The 22,573-nt window shown below is 40.0% G+C and overlaps 1 protein-coding gene across 3 annotated transcripts in view; it reads left to right on the top strand.

Moving 5' to 3' along the window:
* Positions 1–22,573, top strand: part of SLC40A1 (solute carrier family 40 member 1) — a 42,156-nt gene that overhangs the window by 14,509 nt on the left and 5,074 nt on the right. The window contains exons 1-6 of one of the 3 annotated variants that reach the window (XM_031604409.2): positions 13,125–13,392; positions 13,532–13,599; positions 17,664–17,823; positions 18,637–18,752; positions 19,088–19,214; positions 22,177–22,419. In XM_031604409.2, coding sequence (XP_031460269.2) covers positions 13,347–13,392; positions 13,532–13,599; positions 17,664–17,823; positions 18,637–18,752; positions 19,088–19,214; positions 22,177–22,419 — 760 coding nt within the window. In that variant the 5' untranslated portion in view covers positions 13,125–13,346. Of the gene's footprint in view, positions 1–13,124; positions 13,393–13,531; positions 13,600–16,360; positions 16,452–17,198; positions 17,276–17,663; positions 17,824–18,636; positions 18,753–19,087; positions 19,215–22,176; positions 22,420–22,573 lie in introns of those variants that run through there. The other 2 variants (XM_090144361.1, XM_090144360.1) reach the window with 2 other exon arrangements.

Here is a 22,573-nt window from a genome sequence, read left to right on the forward strand (position 1 = left end):
AAGTATTTTTTGATGTTCAGATAGAACCTCCTGTGTCTCAATTTGTGCTCATGACCTCCTGTCCTGTCACTTTGCACCACTGAAAAGAGCCTTGCCCTATCTTTTTTGCACTCTTCCTTCAGGTATTCATGGACATTGCTGAATTCTCCCTGGTCCTCCTCTTTTCCCCACTGAAGAGTCCTAGCTCTTTCAGCCTTTTCTCATAGGAGAGGTACTCCAGTCCCTTTGTAAGATTTGTGACCTTTTGTTGGATTTTCTCCAGTATGTCTATTTCTCTCTAGTTCTAAGGAGCCCTGAAGTAGACTCAGCACTCCAGGTGTGGCCTTGCCAGTGCTGAGAAGATCAGCTCCCTTAAGCCGCTGCTAATACTTGAGCTACTGTAGCCCAAGATATCATTTACATTCTCTGTGGTGAGAGCACATTGCTGCCTTGTGTGCAACTTGGTTTCCACCAGGACTTCCAGGTCTTTTTTTGCCTGGCAGCTTTCCAGCTGAGCGGCCCCCAACATTTATTTGTGCATGGGGTTATTCTTTCTCAGTTTCAGGACTTGCGCTTCTTGTTGAGTGAGTTCCCATCAGCCCGTTTCTCAGAACCCTCTCAGCCTGTTTCTCAAATGAGTTCCTGTCAGTCCACTTCTCAAAATGCATTTCTGAAATCCAATGACCTGCCCCTACACTCCAATGCAAAGATCGTTCTGATGAATTCTCCCCAAGACTGTTCACAAACTTTCACAGAATTTTCCTGGGGAGAGAAGTGAACAGGGACAAAGTGTACTACATTATATTTTCAGGAAGTCTTGCTGTTTCCTTTCCTGTGCTCATATGCTGAGGCTAATTTCCTTGCCTTTTTCATGCTGATAATAATACTGTATGTGATTGGTTAAACTGTTTTCCTAATTTTTATGCTTTTTTTTTTTTCATTGCTTTTGATAGAATAGCCTTTTTGACCTGCCCAGTCAAGCTACTTTCAGCCTCTTAATCTGGCCATTCTTTAATCCTTGTGTTTACTCACTTTCAATAAATGAATCACACCTTGTATTTCATACTTTAATTATGCTAAGTCCACTTTCCCTCCTGTCTCTTCCATTCAACAGATATGCATTGTTTGTTCCTGCACCTGATCTCTTTTCTGTACTACTGCACACTCAGTCTTCAAGTCATTTTATTTGATCCCACAATTCTAATTCAGACTGGTCATCAAAAAGCTGATAACAAGCACATTGGGAAGCCATGATGTGAAGAGGTGGCTCTGAAGACACTGAAGGGAGGTGCCTTGAGGAGAACTCAGTGCTGCGAACAGAGCGCATGTATGCTTTAGATATGATCATGACTTTTCCTCCCAGAGAACTAATTATGGCTTGTGAATTCTGCTAATAGTACACATTCCTCTGGGATTTTAAAAGTCCTCAATATCCTGCTGTAGGAATCTGCAACAGGAACCTGGTGGATATCATGAGAGAAGGAGCTCAGCTGAGTTTTGACTCATTTGAATTTCTCATCCATAGCATAGTAGATCTGTAAACTGAGCTACACATTTTTTTCCCATATAAATGATTCTCAACAAATAGCCAAACACAATTAACTCTGAGAATTGACCTCCTTTTTATGAACTCTCTAATTCATAATGTCACAACTAAGAGTACTGGGTGCTAAGCCTCAGCTGTTGTCTCATTCAGTTAATTGAGTATAATTGGCTTAAAATGGCCATTGTTCTAACATCAGTCAGGGCACAATAACACCACTGTTCTCTGATTCCTGTTCCGTGGCCTCTCTGTAGAATTACGCTTTATGCAATTTGCATGTGGTGAAAGTAATAATAATATTCTTTGAATATTGCCTCCCTTTTTATGTTTTCAGAATGCTTAACTGACATACATGAATTAACCTCTTAGTGACCCATTCATTGTAACACAGGTAGTAATTGCCATTTTACAAATGAGGGAACTGGAAGTTATAAGCTAAACATGACTGTTTATGGCAGCAGTCTGAATTTGCTATGCAGGATACTGTTCGTCTGCAAATTTTAAAAGACTGCAGAAATAACTCATTTTTCATGGCACGGGGCACGAAGACAAAGTATGCCCTTGTTTAGAAGTACACAAAAGACCTGTAATAAGAACAAAAATAGTCTCTAACTAGTGGATTGTCACAATATTGCTATCAAACTGCTGACAAAGCATACAGGAAAATGGGACATGCTATTGATGTGTTCCTCCCGGAGTTCGTAGCACTTGCAGTATTAGTTGAGTATGAGTACCAGTAGATGTGCTGCTGAAAGCTTGGCATGGACAAAGCATCTGAGCATATACCCCATTTCCTATGTACACTGTGTAGCTTTGCTGAGCTCTGCTACCATAACTGTAGTATAGATACACCCTGCAATAGCCAAAAAGCTAGAGAGGATAGATTCAACTTACTGAGTAGCAAGCAAACTATCCTGTTTTGGCATCAGTAAGAAGAGAGCAAGCAGTCTCATCCAATTTTTAGTTAAGGCACATGCATGGGCATTTTTTTCTTTTTTCATATTCAGATGTAAATATTTAGATCTACTGTCACTTTAAGAAGTTTCTTGAGCTGTGTCATATGTGGTGCTCTCAAATGTTAGAGATTGTATTCATTTGTGTTCAGAGATACAGCCCGTGTTTATTTTTAAGTTGTCTGATATTTTGTTTTGCTGAACAATTGTATCAGCTGCAAGCAGATGTTCTGGTTCTGTCCTCTCCAAGCTCCTTGCTGGCTGTGCCATAGGAGAAACTGAAATGTCCTTGGATCTATGTAAGCACTGTTCAGCAAGTACTGACGCATCGCTGTGTTACCAATATTATTCTCATCCTAAATCACAACACAGCAGCAAATCAGCTTCTAGGAGGAAAATTAACTCTATCCCAGCTGAGACCAGGAAAATCACTTAGTAAGCTATTATTTGTGTTTGAAAAAGTATTTATCAGATTTTCCTGTAGAGATATGATAAAAGATAATCACTTCACACACACACCACCTACAGCAGAGATTTTAATCTGACAATCAGTTGGACATGTGAATAGCTTTAGCCGATAAGTAGATGTGTATGTATGATTTTCTTGAATCAAACATTAGCTAAATACCGAGAGTAATCATGGAGAAAATAAGTAGAGGACAGAGTAGACTGCAGTAATAGAATGTTTTGAATTCTTTCGGCTATTTTTGCCGAAAAGGAGTAAGCAAGTTAATTTATTGTCTCCTGGCCTTTACTGCGAGTTTGGCCTTTTATCTTCCATATGCTTTCCAAACACTTATTAATTAATCTTTACAACATTCCATGAGATTGGTAGATAAATACCACTGTGTTTATGAGAGACTGAGACATGAAGGTGGAGTCATTTGTTCGCAGCCACATGGTGACTCAGTGATGAATTTGAGATCAGAATCCAGAACTGCCTGGCACCCAGCCTGTCAGTCACTGGATGCAGCCTCTTTCTCAGTCTTGTATTCCTGTGTGCCAAAGCCTTGTTTTCCCTTGCTTTCTTCCCATGTGCCTTCTACTTCTCCCAGGCCGTGCTGGGAGGACAGATCACATCCACATTGGGAAGTACTGTCTTTAATTTTATTTTTTTCCTCATTAGTTCCTGCTTTAGTAAATGGCTGGTCTTCCTGTTCTTTTAGGTGCCGTCTTTGGTCTCTGCAATTTAGAGAAAGTAATAAACCTAATTGAATGTATCTTTCATTTGTTAATTTGATATATCAGAACATAATTATATATATTTTACTAATTAAATGCCAGGATGTAGCAAAGCTTAATCACAAGAATGAATGTCATGTCTTGAATTAGTTAATGAAATGCTTTTAAATATAGCTTCCTTTAAACCTCTAAGTCTATCTGCTTAAAATCTCAAGAAATATAGCAACTTTATTCTGAACAATGATTCCCATTTAATTGCATGCATTTAATTATCTAGAAAAACAATAATTTTGAAGACAGACATATTCCCCTCCCCACTTTGAAATGATTCTCTCCATCCTGGCAACTCCTGCCTTGTAAGCACAAGATCATGTGTTTTAGAGTCCTCACTTTCTCCCTTCAGTTTTCCTTCTTAAAATAAATCAGGACAAGTTCCCCATTAAGGCTGCATCCAAAGTTCTGATGGCTCCAAGCAGTCATCCTGTAGGAAGTTACGTATGTCCAAACCCAGTAGGTCCAAACTAAAGATTTAATATGTCTCCAGCAGCACTAATAAGGTCTGTGGTGAGTAAGGGTTTGAACTGTTTTTCTAAATTTAGACATTTAGACATTCTGCCATGCAGTTAATACTCCAGAAGGGCACAGATTTCTTATAGAACCTATTGCGTATTTGCCATTATGGTGTTTCGGGCACACAGGAGTGTCTCTAACTAAGTGCCTATGTTTAGGCAGCCTAATTTGGGCCTAGATAGCATGTAGTCACTTCTGTTTTTCAGCTAAATTAATCGCCATTTTTAAACTTGTGATGTAAAAGAGCATAAACAAAATAGTTGTTTTGCAATGGGAGGTATGAAATTGATTGCTAACAGTAAGAATGTGATCAAAACAGAAAGACCACAGAAGAAAGGAATTCACAAACAAAAAACGTATGCTCCTCAGGATGGGTGTAAATATTGTGCAAATAGACATTAAAGTTAGAGGTTTAATTGTGTCAATGTTTTCTTCAATAATTATATGTTACATCAACTCTTCTGTTTGTTCACAAGGTTAACTACATCACAACAGCACTTCTGACCACATCTGACATCTAAGGTTGCAGATTCACTTAAGAAACATCCTCTGCCTGTTTATGCTGTGGAATTTCCCAACCCCTTTGTTATGACTTTGTTATGGACTCATCCATAGAACACTTGGAAACACGTGCATAATAAATACCTGACTATTTCTACTGAATACAGTAATGGACAATTATATGTTTTTGTAGGACAGAAGACTTTATTAGGGAGCAGCTTGTAGTTAAAAGACTACTTACTTGAAATTTACCTTGAGAAGCAACTTAACCCAGTCTTTGATGCAGTGAAGCAAGAGTCCTGTCTCAGCTGCAATTGAAGCTGGAAAAAAAAAATCAACAAACCATTTTTAAGAGACAATTTGTAATCCATTGGTCCTGCTGTTGTTTTACTTTTCAGTGCGCAAACCCATGCAGTGTAGCTGGAGAATACAGCTAATAAACAACTGCCCTTCACAGTTTCAGAGATATCGAGACATCGTGATACTGTTTAATTCTCACTGTTTGAAAATATTTGATCTTCTTTTCTGCCACAAGTACTGTAGGAAGGAGTCTTGCCAATTCATGCTTGACTTTCTTGCCAGGCTACATATACATTTAGACCAACCCCCCCTGGTGTTACCGACTTTCCAAATCAGTTCCCTTAGCTGATTGATCTACTGATGGGCAAAATCTTAAGGATCTGATTCTGTTTATTATTACACTAGCTTAAACCTGGTTTAAATGGAATTGACTCATGAGCACTGAATATAGATTTATTTTTCATGAGCAGTTTATCTGTAAGACCTAGTCATTTAGAACCTTTCCCTCAAAATCAAATCAGCGGTGCTTTTTCAAACAAACAGAATGCATTTTTGACCGTTTCTTCTTTACATATACTGATTCTACTTGGTAGATCCGTAATGGGATTATTTAAATTTCCTCCAGAACAGTGGTTCACAGCCTGCAGTTTGAGAAATTTAACTTTTGAGATGGTAAAATTTCTGTGATTATAGAATAATTTAAGTTGGAAGGAACTCCGGATATCATCTACCCAACTCCCTGTTCAAAGCAGGTCCCAGAGCAGCTTAGTCCATTTTGTGTATTGAATACCTTACTGATGGGAAATTCCATAGGCTCTCTGGGTGATGTAGTCTTGACCACCTTTGTGCTAAAAAAAAATATTGTGGTTATTAGAATTTCTCATGTTCCTACTTCTATTTTCTCTCATCCCTTTGCTGTGCAACTCCTAGGAGAGTCAGGCACTGTCTTCTCTGTCTCCTCTGACAACATTAAAGTCTCCTCTGAGTTTTCATTTCTCCGGGCTCAGCAGGCCTTGCTCCCTCAGCCTCTCCTTTTATGTTGTGTGCCGTAGCTTCGTGACCATCTTGGTGGCCCTTTGCTGGATTCACTCCTGTATCTCAAAGTCTTTCTTCTCTGGAGAAGACAAAAACTGTTCACAATACTCCAGATGCAGTCTCACAAGTGCCAAGGAGAAAGTAAACAATCATTTACTTTTCTGGGCCTGATGGCTACACTCTTATTATCACAACCCAGGATGGAGAGGACCTTTTTTGCTGCAATGATGTGCTGCTTCATGCTCAGTTGCTTCATGTTCAAATTCTTGTCTACCATGTCCCCCACAGTCCATTTCGTCGAGACAACTGTCCCCCAGCCTGAGCTGTTGAATGAAGATATCCCTTCCCAAATGTAAGACTTTGTGTTTGCTTCTGCTAGATTTTTTTTAGAAATGTTCACCACACGTTTTTCATTTTTTTAGTGAGCTCTTTTGCTGAGACTTGATTTCCATAAGTAATCATTTGAATGCGGCACAATTTATGCCATTGAGCATAATTGCTTCATGAAAAAAAAAAAAAGTACTTTAGCTAGCTATCTGGGTTAGGATAATGCCATCCATTTGGGAGAGCTAGTCATAATAATAGGGCAGAGAAGTATTATAGTAAGATAACAACAAGCTATCAGCCATATTTATGTTTTTTTTCTTAGCTCTATTTCAGCTAATATGTAAATTTGTGCTTAAGATATTGATTGAAAAAAACCTCTGCAAATACCTCAAGCTGCATTTTCAGCTCTGATGGAAAAGTCCCTGCGGAAAGCTGAAAGTGAGAGCTAAGACCACCATTCTGGCCAGAGGCTACATCCTTGAAAAACGTTCTGAGGCAGTGCGAATTTTCCCTTGTCACTGAGCACAGCTGCTGAAATATGTGATGCCAACAGACTCTGCAGACTATTTTGGATACTAGCAGGGATCTTCCAGGCAGCGTCTCCGTAATATGATTGAAATCATTGGTGTCAGTAAGGGAACAGAGAGTGAGTGCTTTCCCTGGTACTTAATTCCTTTAATTTCTCAGATAAATCAGAAAAGTAACTATTTACATGTATATTCTAGTTAGAGCCATTATAAAAGAAATCATAGAACAAATTTACTTTCTCAGACTTTCTATTTAATTTTTTCCAATGCTTATAATGATAAATATGTTTCAAGAAAAAATCCTGAGAATGGGCAGAGCTTTCTACAGGAACAACTGAAACAATAGCTGCTCATTACTAGTGTTAGTGAAGTCATCTACCAGGTGACAAGAAGGTATCAGATTGGGCCTGGTGAGTAAAACTACTGTTTCAAAAGCTATGGCTAGAATTTGTTAGAATTGAAAGCTAAGTAGCTGTAGAATGATAGTTAATTAATAGGTGGGTTATTATGAATAATTGATGTAGCACTAGCTCCAAGGGATTATATTAATGATATTGCAAAGTGGGAAAAGACTGACTAATTCCTAATAAGATATAGCAGCTTTGTTAATCATGGTCTAACATCAAGTACACTCAGTTGGTAGTACAAGTCTTTTTCTCATACCTATAAATGCACACTAGAATCCTCTGTGCAGTTTTTGCTAAAGATGTATTTGGCTAAGTATTGTGTTCCACTGCAGTCCTGTTCATGCAGGGTTCTCCATATGGGTCTCACTCATCTTTGTCCACCTGCAACACTGGTGCTGACAAGACTGATGGCTTTTGAGGTTGCTGCTAGTTTTATAATTGCAGACCAGATTATTTTATTTCCAGACATAATCTTATTTTCTCATTTAATTCAAAGAGTTTCTCGTACTTTATGCTTTGCCTTCCAAAAAACTAGCTTAAAAATATGGCTAATTTAGATATAAGTGAGTATCAGCTCCAAAGACTGAACATGTTTATGTAAGGATGGGCAGCACACCCAGAAACTGAAATTGATAATGCACATGGATGTCACAGAAGAAGCTCTTCTGAAGGATTTCCTTTTTTCTGCTGTGGGATCACTCATACCCCAGACAGTTCAGTTCCAACTAATGCAGGTCATAAGAAGCTTTTATTCTCCAGTTCACTTCAGTTCTGAAAAGTCTTTCAACATTGTCTTAAATCTAGGATTTTTTTTTATTTCCTTGAAACCAGTGGATATTAAATACAGGCCAGAATTTAAAAATGTGGATTTTTTTCTTGGCACAGAATCAGAATATAATATTACAGAGAGGTGAACAAGGATGTCAAAATCTGACTATTTTAAGGATGTGAAGTGTAATCTTCCATGGGAGTTGCACAAGAGAAGAATACCTTCTACTTATAATAGGGTGTTTTTCAAGAGATACCAATACTTTTTGGCTTTCTTTCACATTTGATTTAATTGCATGTGTCAAAATTCCTGAATGCTGAACTAAAAGGTGAAACCAAAATTCATTAGGTGTTAGAAGGATGTAGGGAAAATAACAAATCTAAATGTTTTCATATTGCCTACTGAAATACGGACAGGAAACCAAATACTGTTCCTTTAACAACATTGTATTGTTCAGTAACAGAACAGTGACACCCTGGAGGTGACAGATTGCAGCAAGTTATAATGAAGAAAACTAAACTAAATGAACTTGGCTTGCAAATAGGCCGTTATCTTACTCTTGAGAGTCGTTTCAGACTGCTGATCAGTACAAAGCGTTCAAATTCAAGTCAATAATTTTGCACTCTTGAGAATTAATGTTCAGGACATTAGAAGGAGTTTGCAGAAATGCTACTGCTGTCATTTAAGTGTGAAACATTCACTTGTTATTAGTAGATGGGGTGTTTTCCTTTATTTTGATTTCTTTCTTTCTCAGTTGGTAAAAGATGCTGTCATTATTTGTGTTTGGGGTACAGTGTTTCCTTATGACTGAAAATAATCTGACAAAAGGAGTCTCTGAAACACATTCTTACAGATAACAGCATTTTGAACAAGTTCTTTTGTTCACTAGCTAGGCCATCACTTCTATTACAAATGTCTTGGATTTAGCATGTGATCAGAGAGCTGGTTCAGCCTTCTGATTGGGAATTTTATATAAGCTATATCAATCATATCCCACCCAAATAAACTGCTACATTCTGAGTTTGCTAGAGCCCCTAAAAGGTTCCCCTACAAGGTTTTGTCACAGGCATCCATCACTGGTAGTGAGGTACCACTAGACACATAACACCATGAATCTTTGAGAAAGGTGGGAGGGATTAGACATTTCCTTAATGTAGATATGTGTAGATATTCAGGTTACCTAGGTATTAGTGAAAATAATGGCTTTTGAGTCAAAAGATCTCTCTCCGAATGGGAGCATAAAACCTAAGAAACTCAAACTCAAGAGACTTTTCTCCAGCTCATCCCTGCCTGGTTCTCTGTGCAAATGTTGTGTGAGTTCTGGACTCTGAGTGTCGGCCGGTATGGAGATGTTAGTTCTGAGAGCTGGATGGATGGGCTTGTAAGCAAGAGAGCCACGGTGCTCCACTCCTGAGTCACAGCAGGGACCAGCTTGGTCAGGGGTTCTGTGCTTCACCCTCTAAAAAACGTTCTTGTGTAAACTAATGAGTAAAAAACCACTTTGCACACTAAGAGGGGAGACTCTGTGAAGAATGGTAGCATCACAATAATTAAACATCATGAAACCTCTCAGCTGAGTGTAATATCTGAGCTTACATGAGTTCTTTTACTATTATTCACACCTCTTTGGTTGAATCCAAGATGACATTTGTTGGAAGTATTTTGCAAAATTGCTGTTGCTCTAGATTTGGACGGTCTATTGCACGTACAGAAACCAGCTGCCACTGATGTGGGCAGTGGTTTAATGCCAAACATATTCTTTCTTATTTTTCAAGATGTGTCTTTCCTAGAAGTGTATCTTTGAATATTCTTTGCATCATTGTTATGCACATACCCGCTGCTAAAACCTTTTCTGTTGTTGACATCTTGTAGTTGAGTTGTCCTTTCTGCCAGGCAGGTTAAATGTAGGATGACTTTCTTACTTATGGACAGGTGTCTCATTAGAAACATTTTGAAGAATATTTGTGTCTTCTGAATTAAAATCTTGGTAGATTTAATCTGAAGCTTAAAAATTTTTAACTGTTCCAATAGTTACATTTCTTCATTCTTCATAACTAGAGAGACAACATCAATCATATTCTGAAGAAAGCAGAAGGAATTTTAGAACTTTTTATCCACTGAAAAAAATTGACTGGGAAGGCTATAACATAAATACAGGTTTTGTTGATTCTCCCTCTCCAGAGGGAGGCTGTAAAGAATTGAGAGATTTCTATTAAGAATGAAATGCCTTTGTAATAGCTACAATCACAGCTAGTAGAAATTCTGAAAGGGTTTTCCTCATTTGAAAAACAAACAAATCAAAGATAAATTATTTTTGGGCTGTCTAATAATCTGGAAAAGGCAATAATGAAATAAGTAATTACATCTACCTAGGGAAAAGCAGAGATGTAGGTAAGTTAATAAGTAGGCTGGGGTTGGCCTTGCAATAGAAGAGGCTACTGGGTTGCCCACAGACGTACATTCCAGTGAATGGTGGAAAAGCCAGCATTATCTGCATAGCAAGGTTGTCCTATAGTTTTGGTCAACCCCTGCAAACATAATACATGCTTTTACACATACTGATTGCCCTTGTTGTAAAGGAAAATTTGAAGCCTACTGTTTATAACCTCTGGAAACTGAGTAACTATTATTTGCAGACTTTCTGCATCTAAAGACATCTTTCAGCACAAAGGAAAGGCCTCGTGTCTCCAAAATCTCACTTTTTTTTTTTGGTCTCCAATTCCATTCTGTCAGTGACAATTAGTCAGGCCTGGGCTCAAATCCACTGCTTTCCAATTATGTAAATTACTGCTGTAAGAATGCTGAGTCTGGTCTATACCAAGTACAGGTAACTCCTCTTGCACAGCTTCCAGCTATAAAACACCTCCCTAAATGCATCTGAAAACTGTAAATATTGTGGTGCAAAACTCCTGGGAGCCAGTCCTCCAGTAGCAAGACCTGCCTCTTTAAAAATAGTCACAAATTCATTCGAAAATATTCACCAAGAAATCTAATAATGTTTGGAGTTATTGGAGATGTAAGTCCAAATACAAGAATCTTTGGGATTTAGCATCTTTTTAGATGTAAAAATCAAAGGGCTTAAGCTAATGTCTGAGGTCAGCATTGTAAGCAATGTTGTGTGATTCCCCCTCTTATGGAAAAAAAACCTGGGCACAGACAGTGTAATGAGCATCTGGGGAAAGATCATGTAGCAAAGTAGGGGCAAACTCAGGAGAACTGTGTGATTTCAGCTACAGACTCTAATGGACATGTGTAAAGTACAGTGAGCATTCAACCAGAAATGCTCATTTGAACTTAAATTCATTCAAGTTGTTCTCTAGTAGCTAAGAAAGGTATAAGCAGCAGTGCTTTTCTGGTCTGCATTCCTGTTGTTACTATACAGAACTGGATCTTCAGGATCCAGTTCTGCTGCTGCTGTATTAGGTACAGTAGCAGGCAGGCTAGGTAAGAGCCCAGATCCATCTCATTCAGTTATTAATTGTATCAGCAACCAGAAATGCCACTGGGTACAGGGATAAAAAAGGTGCAGTCAGCTGTCTTGCCCTGTGTGGATCACACAGGCATCTCTCAGTGCTGCCACAGAGCTCACTGCTTAAGGTACAAGACAATTAGATTCCAGAAGAATGTAGAGCTCATTCAGTGCCTCTGCTTGCGGACACCTGAACTGCCAGCGAAGGTGCAAGGACAGGCAGTTGAGAAGTGGATGTGACAGTAGCTCAGTATCAGGTGATTTTGATATACTCTAGATTATTTATCTAATAAGGGAGATTAAAATGTGAAGTTTTAGGAAAATCGTAAAGATTTTAGGATTTTTTTTTTATCTGTTAGTAAAGAAGAATACAGTTTAAGCAGTGTGACTATATGAGACAAGCAATCAGGAACATTTTTTAAGCCGATGTGAGAAAAGGTGTTTTGCTTTTTCTAAGGAGAACTCCATGGGAAGAAGCACTTAACTTGTCTAGGATGACCAGTCCCATGAAAGTAGTAATTTCAGGCTTCCTCTGTTTATATGAATTTTTATTTGTGTTATTTTTTACCAAGATAATTCCCCTTTATGCAAAGGATAAACTGTGATTCATGCCTAGAAAGTCATCTAATTAATACAACGAATACTTTGAACAGGGTCACAAGAGTGGCAAAACCAGAACAGACTATTGGTCTATTATGTAAGACATTTGGTGGCCTATATAGTAGGGGAAAAGGAGAAAAAAGATTTTACACTACAGAGGAAGGAACTTTGCAGTATTACACAATGAAAAATGCATTTCAGCCCTGGTAAACAGGAGCAGTCACAAAGTTTTCAGAAGGACAGAACAGGTACTCCTCAAATATTTTCTGAGGATCTTCATGTTCTGACTATTTTTTACTATTTTCTAAGTCTATAAAAATGCTATTTTTGCTGGTGGGGAGAGGAGAGGAGAGGAGAGGAGAGGAGAGGAGAGGAGAGGAGAGGAGAGGAGAGGAGAGGAGAGGAGAGGAGAGGAGAGGAGAGGAGAGGAGAGGAGAGGAGAGGAGAGGAGAGGAGAGGAGAGGAGAGGAGAGGAGAGGAGAGGAGAGGAGAGGAGAGGAGAGGAGAGGAGAGGAGAGGAGAGGAGAGGGATCTCACGGTAGGAAATAGGCTACTTGATCTAAGCTAGCATCAGAGGAATGGATTCACCATCTTCATTAGAAGAGCAGCTTCTTTCAGTGAAATAGGCTTTGTTTGTTTATTTTGCCTTTTGAAAGCAAACAATTGGGAGCACTGTCGTTTACGGGCGTGCGAGCCATAGCCTTGCGATACTCGGTGCTTATCTTAAAACTTCAGCTTCGTGAAGCGTTCGAATATTTGAGAATCTGGCGTTTTGAAAGATGTCAGGAAAAGGAGACAAGGAAGGAGCAAACCAAACGAGAACGCCGCGAGCCGCGGGTGCTGTGGCTGCCCGGCCCGCCGCGGAGCAGGGACCGGGGCCGCCCCGGGGCGGTGCTGTGCGGAGCGGGGCGGTGCGGAGCGGGGCGGTGCTCGCCGCCGCCGCCTACAAAGCGCGGCGCGGCTCCGAGCCCCCAGCCTTCGCGCTTCCGGCAGAGCCGCGTCGAGCCCACCGGGCCGGCGCTGGGCTTCTCCGCGCCGCAGGGTCCCGCCGGCAGCGGCGCATAAGGCTAGCGCTTTCCGACTTCAGCTACAGTGCTAGCTAAGTCGGGGAAGGCAACACGGAGAGAAGCCGCGCGTCCCCCCTTTTCTCCTCCCGTCGTCGCGCCCCGGCGGAGCGGGCCGGCATGGCGCGGGAAGCCGGGCCGGCGGGCGAGCGGCAGCGGCGCTGCGGTCAGTGCGCGGCGGCGGCCCCGCTCGGCTGCCGGGAGCGGAGGGGCGGGGGGCGGGCGAGGAGCCGCGGCGGGTCCCGAGCGGCGAGGGCGGGGAGCCGCTGCCGGCCGGCCTCAGCCTCTGTCTCTTTCTCGTTTAGGAGCCTTGGTTGGCTATTTCACGTCTGCCAAGTTTCTGCTTTACCTTGGACATGCGCTGTCCACTTGGGTAAGTGGGACGTTGGCCTGCCGGAGGTGGGGTGCTGCTGATCCGGCTCTGACTTACCTGCGCGTTTTCGGCACTTAGCGAGAAAGGGTCGCGGAACAGCGCTACGCCTCCGGGACAGAGGATTTGCTTCTGCATTTTGTCGTCGAAAGCTTTTGTAGTCCTTATAAGATACGTAGCTGTATGCTCAGCTTCCAGTAGCGCGGAAGAGCAGTACTCACAGTTGTATCAGGGCCCTATTCGGTATCTGCAGAATTGTGCTTTCTTTTGTGTTGTAAATAACTGCAGAACCAGTCAGATTCCCTGTGGTGTAAGTTCAGAGCGTGAGGTGTGAGGTATGGTCTGGTGTAGGATGCGAATGGTAACCCACTGTACCGTGGACTCAGAGGGCTCCTACTGCCTGCTCTTACTGATAGGAAACACTTTGTTTCGGTAGCAAACCTATTGAGTGCCAGTTTGCTCTGTCAAAACACTTACCTGCTGAAATGCTTTCTTTGTGTACTAAAGCAGCTTACTGTGCCAGTTATTACTAACTTGAGGTTACAGTTCAATAACCTTAAACCACAAATAAAAAATAGAGAATCTGATTCTATATAATAAAATCAAGAATCCATATAACCTTGTAATATAATCCTAAGTCTGCTTCCGTTGGATTGATTCAAGAAGAAGTGGGTGATTTTCCCCTATCATTTTCTGCTCTTTTTCCAGCCTTGCCTGTGGGCTGGATGGTGATGTGCTCTGTGCAGCACAGGGCAGGTTGCTGATGCACAGCTGTACTACCATGTGCCCCATTGGCAGCACCATGCTTCCACCAGCTCAAGAGATCATATTGTTGCTTCTGTTAATGGGAGGATTTTTCTGCTTGGAGCAGAATTGGATGCTTTTTTTAAATAAGGACAGTATCTTAGCAATTATTAATGCTAATGAAGAAGCTATGTGATGGTGTTTGGTTGGTTTGCTCTTCTGTAGAGTCCAGGGCTGTTAACTGCAGCAGCTTGTTGGTAATGCCGGCAAGTTGCTTAGCTGGAAGTGCTGGAAGCCCAGCTGGGAGCCTGCTGGAGCTGGGCAGTGAGGCTACTCCCACTGTGCCAGAAGAGGTGACAGAGGGGAGCTGAGAAGCAGAGAGCATGTTCTCTGACAGATATGGGCTGCAGGGTGGCTGTTCAGCTGGCTAGCAGTGTTAGTAGTATACTCCTCATTCCTGTATATTTTCCTTTGTTCTGAAAACCTTTCTTAAACACCACCATCAAAGGGGGAAAAAAAAAAGAGACCCAAATCTCTTCAGAACTTAAACTACTGTGTATCTTTGTTCTAAACTATGTCCCCAAGTGGAAATGTTGTTTTGCTGTGATTGAGAGAATTTATTTGGTTTCCTTGTTACTAAGGCATTCCCAAATACAGAGAAGCTGTAAATGATTAAATGTCACCTCTTCAAATTTGAGCAAACCATTGCATATCTTTTTGGCTCTTGTAAGTAAAACATTTGAATGTGTGCTTGGCTTTGCTGAACTGGTGTCTGAGATCTCCTGCTGCTGCCTTTAGGTACTTAACTCATTCCTGTCAGGAGTGCTCAGGACTAAAGGAACAGAATCAAACTGTCTGTGCTGGGCGATGCTGGGCCTTGCACTTGTCAAGAGTTTTGTGGTGACTCCTCAGCACAGTCCATGGCTCTCCTGGCTTCAGGAGCCTTGTCAGCAGGAAGCCGCCTGGTGCTGCTTGTCTTCAGGTCTGGGGCAGTGTTACAGACATTCGGTCTGGCTGGGTAACAGAATTCTAACAACAGAAGAGCAAGATGTATCTTTGAGAGGCTGGTGAGGCTGAATAGCTGTAGTTATATTAGAGTTGAAATATTCACGTATTCACGTTATGGGAAGTAGGATTGATTTATTTAAGGTTTTACTAATTTCTGAAGGCAGTACTTACTGTTGAAAATAAGTTTTAGCTTGAAATTGCATCCCAGCTTAAAACCTCTGTAACTTGCTAATTCTATTCTTCTGCAATGCTGACTTATCTTGCTTGCTCTTTAAGCCTTTTAGTTCCTGAAGAAAACTTGTGTTTCCAGGTAGGGGTAGCTGTAGTTGTTGGAAGTTTGCACTGTGGCTGGCCTGGCCACGTTGCTCTGGGTAAATGCTGGTTAGGGATGAAGAGAGTTCATAGACTCTGTAAATGAGTTGTGGAGCAGAATCATGATCTCGCTGGAATGAGGGGAATCTTCCTATGAATATGGCATGAAATTGGGTTTCTCCCTCTGACAGTAATGGCTGTTGCTGCTACCTTTCATGCACTTCAGTGCTTAAGTTACTTTCTCTTCAAAATTCACCAACTGAAACATCTCTGTGTAAAGAAAAAGACAGCAACTTCTATTATGAAATTTGAATGTAAGTGTATTATTTTGACTTATTCTTCCAGCTTAACAAGGAGGTAATCATTCTAACCAAAACTGCATGAGATTTGGTTCTCATGTAATTGGGATACAGTTCTTTTTCTGCCCGTGGCTAAAGAAATGTGTTTACACAGTTTGAAGAAACCTCCTTCAGATCACTCCGTTAACATTACAAGCCAAAGTATTTTCATGTCTCTGTGCTACGCTGAAGACTTTAATCAAACTATCTGCAATTATTTTGAGCCTTCAAATAGTACATAACTTATCTCTTTATTGCTGCATTACTTGATAGTTAGATGTGTCGGACTTCTGCTTTGTACGTGGTTTTCTATGACATCTTCTTCACCATCCCTTTAGAATAATCTTTTAGCTTTTTTAGTGTGGAAAGAGGAGGCTCAGAGGAGACCTTATTGCCATCTGCAGCAACCTGGAAGGAAATTGTGGTGAGATGGGGGTTGGCCTCTGCTCCCAGGTAATGGCAATAGGACAACAGGGAATAGCCTCAGGTTGTGCAAGGGAGGTTTGGGTTGGGTTTTAGGAAAAACTGCTTCTTTAAAAGAGAGGTCAGGCACTGGAATAAGGCTGTCTGGGGAGGTAACAGAATCACCATCTCTGCAGGTGTTTAAGAAACATTTAGATGTTATATGAAGGGATGTGGTTTGGTGGGGAAATATTAGTCGTGGGTGCACAGTTGGACTCAATGATCATAGAGGTCTTTTCTGACCTTAATGATTCTATGGTACTATTTGAGGTTCTTAGAAATCTGTACTATTTGCTATTTCACATAGCAATTGCTTCTTTCAGATAAAACTCTTCTGTTGTCTTGTCTCTTATCTATGTCAGATCATTGCTAGGTATCCTTATGAAACAAACAGTCCTAGAGTAGATAAAGCACTTCTGTACTGTATTTATAAATGCTTAGAAATGTAAGATTCTGACTCCCACTTTATGACAGTGTGAAAATCTTGATGTATTCATTAGCAAGCCACAGGTCTCTTTGGTAACAGATCTGAAGGTGTTTTGAATAGTATGAAAATTATGTCATGTACACAAATTCAGCTTTTGGAGTTTCTTTTCTGCTTGCTGTTTTGGTACAGTAATACACACATTTTGTACTGAAAGCAAAAGTACTGCTATAGGCCAAACAAGCTTTGGTATTTGATTTCTTAGTAATACACCAGTGTTGGCCACGGCTGAAAAAACTGACGTTAACTTTTAGGGATGTTGAGGACAACACTGAACCCTTGACTTGTGACTTGCTTTGACTTGACTTGCTGTTGTTTAAAAAAGCATTGAGTGAGTATTATCAAGTATTACATTGTGTTGATAACCATTAAATCTGTTGGTGATGTGAGCTCTGCTGGAGGCTTTGTGTGAGTTTTGAGTCTTGTTAGGTGTGGCTGGTAGCAGACGTGGTTCTGTATTATCAAGAATTCCAAATATAGAATTTCTACATTTGAGCTTAACCTTGTGCTGCATTTGATTAGGACAGATGATGTTATTGGTGCTGGGATGAAATCAATGATAATAGGATGCATTTATCAAAAAAGCCTACCCCTGTGTGTGAAACATACCTGATACTTTTCATACAGATGTTTTTCAGGGCATTAGTATAATATTCAATTAGCATGCTTGACAAGTATGAATATTAATGCTGTGTGTGTACTTTTTGTTACTCTTAAAGGGAGATCGTATGTGGCATTTTGCTGTGTCTGTATTCCTGGTTGAACTTTATGGAAACAGCTTGCTCCTGACTGCAGTCTATGGACTGGTTGTGGCGGGATCAGTTCTTCTTCTGGGAGCCATTATTGGAGACTGGGTGGACAAGAACTCGAGGCTCAAAGGTTAGATGTCCGAAGAAGGCTATTTACTTAAGGGCAGACTCAATTAGTGTCAAAAGGCAAAGCTGTTAGAGTTTACTTCTGAAATCAAGTATGAGAACTGGGCTTGCTCAGCTTATTGAGGATAGTGATTGAGAGTGGTAATAATCATAAAAAAAAAAAAGTTTCAAAGACAGGAGGTGGGTGGTTTTGATTGTGGTATTTGCTATTTACGTGAGCTTGTACAGTGTGTAGAGTTACAGAAATATAGGGGATAGAAGCCATGGGTTAAAGTAAAAACTACAGCTGAAGTTCTTCACAGTTTAGTACTAGCATGGCATGTGTTATGTGTCTTCTATCTAGATAAAAGCATCTTCCACTTAATGCAAATGCAGTATGTTTTCACTTAGATAAAGTATTTTTTTAAACTAGACTAGAGTGTAATAACAAGTTCTTCATACATGCTGGCACTTGCCAAGGGTTTACAGGATAGAATCACTTCCATGCTATGCTGAAGGTAAATTATAGAAGCTTAAGCTAAGCCTTTTATCCCCTTAAAACAGTGTCAGCACCTAAATAGTTGTTTCTTGTTTTGTTTTTGGCTGGGAAAGCTTAATTGGATACTGCTTTAGCTGTGAAGTTGCATCAGACATAAGCTGATTTTCTAAGACAATTGAAAATCCAAAATCAAGAATGTAATACGTTTGTATCTCATATTTGAGCAGAATAGGAAGCTAAAAATGCATAAAGAATCTTTGCATGTTTCTTGATTAGAATTTCTCCAAGTTTAATTTTTTAATGTTAATGATTGTTATTCTCTGTTTTGATTTAAAACAGTGGCCCAGACATCCTTGGTTGTTCAGAATGCATCTGTCATCCTGTGTGGTATTATCCTGATGATTATCTTCTTGTTTAAGACACAGCTTTTGACCTTATACCATGGATGGCTTCTTGTGAGTGCTCAAATTTGTTAATAAGGAAATAATGTATGAAAAACTTTATTGGAGTATGGGAGACTGAGTTTTTATTTTTCTACTCTATCTGTTTTGTTCCTGCGAGCTGTAAATGACAAATAAAACTTGCAGCTAGTTAGGAAAACAAATGACTGTTTTATTTTAGGAACTATAATGCAGGCCTGATCATGTTGTCTGAAGAGTAACAGTAGAACAGTAAGAGTAGAATATATGATTCAAATGTAAAAAAAAGCCTTTTCTGGTTTTACAAGCTAGGAGTGAAGATCCCTTTATCACTTTTCTCACCTTCTGACTTTTCCCCTCCATTTCTCTAGACGATGTGCTATATCCTGGTTATCACGATAGCAAATATTGCTAATTTGGCCAGCACTGCCACAGCGATCACAATTCAGAGGGACTGGATTGTTGTGGTTGCAGGGGAAGACAGAAGCAAACTGGCAGGTGAAATGCGTTGCCTTTCTAATACTTTAAATTGTCTGTTTCCAAGATTGTCTTCAGACTAGAATTTTATGGAGGATAGAGCACCTTTGAGTTCCTGGTACTATGAGAAAACAGCAATTAAAAAAAGAGCAGCCTTTATTTCACCCCGTGCTCTGAACTATTTTTACAGAGATTAGAAGTTGCTGTTGTGATTACAACAGTTTGGTAGCCCTAAACTACTTTTGTCCTTGTTTTAGTCCAACTGCAGCTTTGTCACAGGAAATCTTTCTTGTTGTTGACTAAATAAACATGCACCGCACTCTTAAGTCAAATATCCAGTGTTTAATAGGAAAGCTATTTAACTTTCAGGAACTGAAAGCCAAGTGTTGCAATACTTTATTTTTAGGTCCCTGGAATAAACTGTATTGTGTAACTGGGCTCCTTACATAGGGATCAAAGAGAGATATATAGGAATGAAGTCCAGAACAGTAAAGTACATGGATCGGGAAGCTGCAGATAAGAAATACTGGGCATACAATTATATCTGAAATTTCATCTTTCTCTAGCATACAGTGTTGAACTCCCTAAGAAAACTTCTTCGGTTGTATCTGAATACTCAGTATTCCTTTGATATCTGATACCTTTTGATACTAAGAGTCCAGACTTCATCTTTTTTTGGCATTGTAAATATTTTTCCTTTTTTTCCCCCTTTCTTGCACAGTGGTATGGCAGTATTAGGGGAGCGAAAGAATTCCTCTGCAAATCCTGCTGCAGTTTGGTGTTCATTACGCTGTGCTGCTGCTCTGATAAATAACGTAAGCCTGGGAAGTGGCATCTTTTGTGATGAACTTGGGTGTACTTTGAATTTTTCCAATACAGAGGCAAAAGCCTTCCCAGACAGAGGAACTGATACTGAAGTGCCAGCAAGGCATAGAGCAGCTTGACCTGCTAAGACATTTATAGCTCCTTGAAATAACAAGGGAACCGAAAGTTCCAAGTCTAAGATGCTTCTGGAGCTTGGATACCTCTAAGCTTGGCAACATTTCAGCTTCTGGATTTTAATTTTGTAGGAAACTGCCTAAATTACTCAAAGAATAAATCTCTAATATATCTCTAAGGAAGGAATTTTACTTTACCAAAGCATCTAGGAGAGATCAGCCCTTAGTTGCATGAAGTGTATACTTTGAAATGAAAGTGAGACAAGTTCTCCACTGAAGTCTTATATTGATCTTGCAGTGCCTTTCTAGATCATGCGTTTTGCAGAGCAGTAATATTATTAACTTCCTCTATGTGTGTGAATCACAAATGGAAAAATCTGATCTGTCCTTAGGAGCTTTGAAGTTCCAATGGTTCTCATTAACCTTTCTTCCTGTGTTAATTCTTATTCAGCAAATCATGTCTCCAAACCCTGTACACCTGCATATGAGATAAGGTATAGGCCACACCTGCAGAGAACTGCTGCATGGGAGGCAATCCTGCCTCTGTGTTCCTTCACAGCTTCAGACAGTTTCGTGACCACTACTTTCTGTACTGAAAATTCAGGCAGATGTTACTGGAAATTCTCTTGCAACTCAATTTAAGAAACAATATAAGAAAGCAAAAACTAAGCACCTTGGTTCACCAATCTGTTTAAAAGCAAGTTTCTCTCAGGCTGGATAGGGTTGTTTTATCTTGAATCATAAGAGATCTTCAAATTACATTTAATTGAAATAAAAAAGTGCCAGTGTTGACTTTGCAGAAGATGTTGTTGTTCAACGCTGCACTGTTAGGTTTCCTCAAAGAGCAGTCCTAGTTATCCCAGTCAAAGAGGCAAGTATTAATTGCCTTGGCTGCTCCTTCTTTCTCATTGTTTTTTTCATTTACCCAGTTTACTTTGTAGCTCTCCTGAGTTTGGAAGTACTAACATTATCCTAATAAAAGAAAGCTTTGTTATTGGAGCTTTTGAAGCCAAATAGTTTGCAAGACTCTAACTTGTTCATCTTACTTAAATATCAGTGAAATTGTTAGTATTGAATGGACTTGGAATTCTATATTGAATAACCTAACCATTTATTTGAATGATAAGGAACAGTTCTTGACAGATTTAGTAAAGCAGCTTTGTATTGTTAATTTCATCTTCCCTTCATAAGCTTTGTTTTCGTAATAGGACTCTAAAATCAGTTTCTGTACTTCTAAGCAGTCCAAAGCCCCAATGTGCAAAAAAAACATAGAGCCTTCAGCAGCTCTTAAGGGCAGAGCAGTGGCACCATTCACTGGAAGTCTGAGGCAGCTTAGAGGGTGTCATGGCTGAAGCTGATTTGCGGGCAAATATCTCATCCTTCCTAGCCAAATGTAAGATGCATTCATGCTAAGGACGGACTATTTGTTTTGACCATAGACATCCAAATGTGGAACAGAAGGGGGGGAGGACTTTGCTCAGTAAGTTCTGAGTAAGTGTACAGCTGCCATCTAGCAACGTGACTCGATAAGAAAATTGAAAGCCATTTCAAAGGTCTGCTGCTATCACATTGGGTACTGTGGTCACCAGTTATTAGAAATAAATGGAGGAGACTGTAGTTTCTCAAATTATCTTTTCGGGGATGAATTCTACAGTGTATGGTTTCTGGAGTTGTGTATATTGTGTTTGCACGTTAGAGTGACTCAGGATTTCATAGTGTCACTTGAATGTAAGGCTAGCTGGTGGTCTTGTGAAACACTCATTTACCTGCAGGAAGATGCTTCCACACTAAACCCAGAATCCTGAACATGGATTTAGGCAAAACTGAAAGCAGAGAGATCTGGCTCAGGAACACCTGGATTGGTCTCAATATTAATTCAGATGCTGGAAAACTTTAAAGGAGTCTCTAGCAAATTTCTATTCTTACTGAAATCACTTGAAATTGAGTCAAGGCTTTTTAGCTTGATGTGTGTGTATGTGTAATTCTCAAATATGTTGGTGAATATTTTGTGATAAATGTTCAGCAACTTATAATCGTTCTGACAGATATGAATGCCACAATACGAAGAATTGATCAGCTGACCAATATCTTGGCCCCGATGGCAGTTGGTCAGGTAATGACATTTGGCTCCCCAATGATTGGCTGTGGATTCATTTCTGGCTGGAACCTGATGTCGATGTGTGTGGAATACCTACTGCTATGGAAGGTTTATCAGAAAACTCCTACTCTGGCTCTCAAGAGTTCAAAAGTTGAAGAATCAGAACTGAAACAACTGAATGTAAAGAAAGGTATCGGAAGTACAAATATAACTGTTCAAATCCACACTATTCTTGCTATGTCATTCAATGCTATACTACCATAACATGATAGTCACCATGTTTAAGTATTTCCTTCTTTCTCTGGTTAGTGCATTTAAGCTTACAAAACTGTATTAAAATACCA

This window comes from Phasianus colchicus, chromosome 7, assembly GCF_987193195.1.
Source record: "Phasianus colchicus chromosome 7, bPhaCol1.hap1.1, whole genome shotgun sequence".
Lineage (NCBI taxonomy): Eukaryota > Metazoa > Chordata > Aves > Galliformes > Phasianidae > Phasianus > Phasianus colchicus.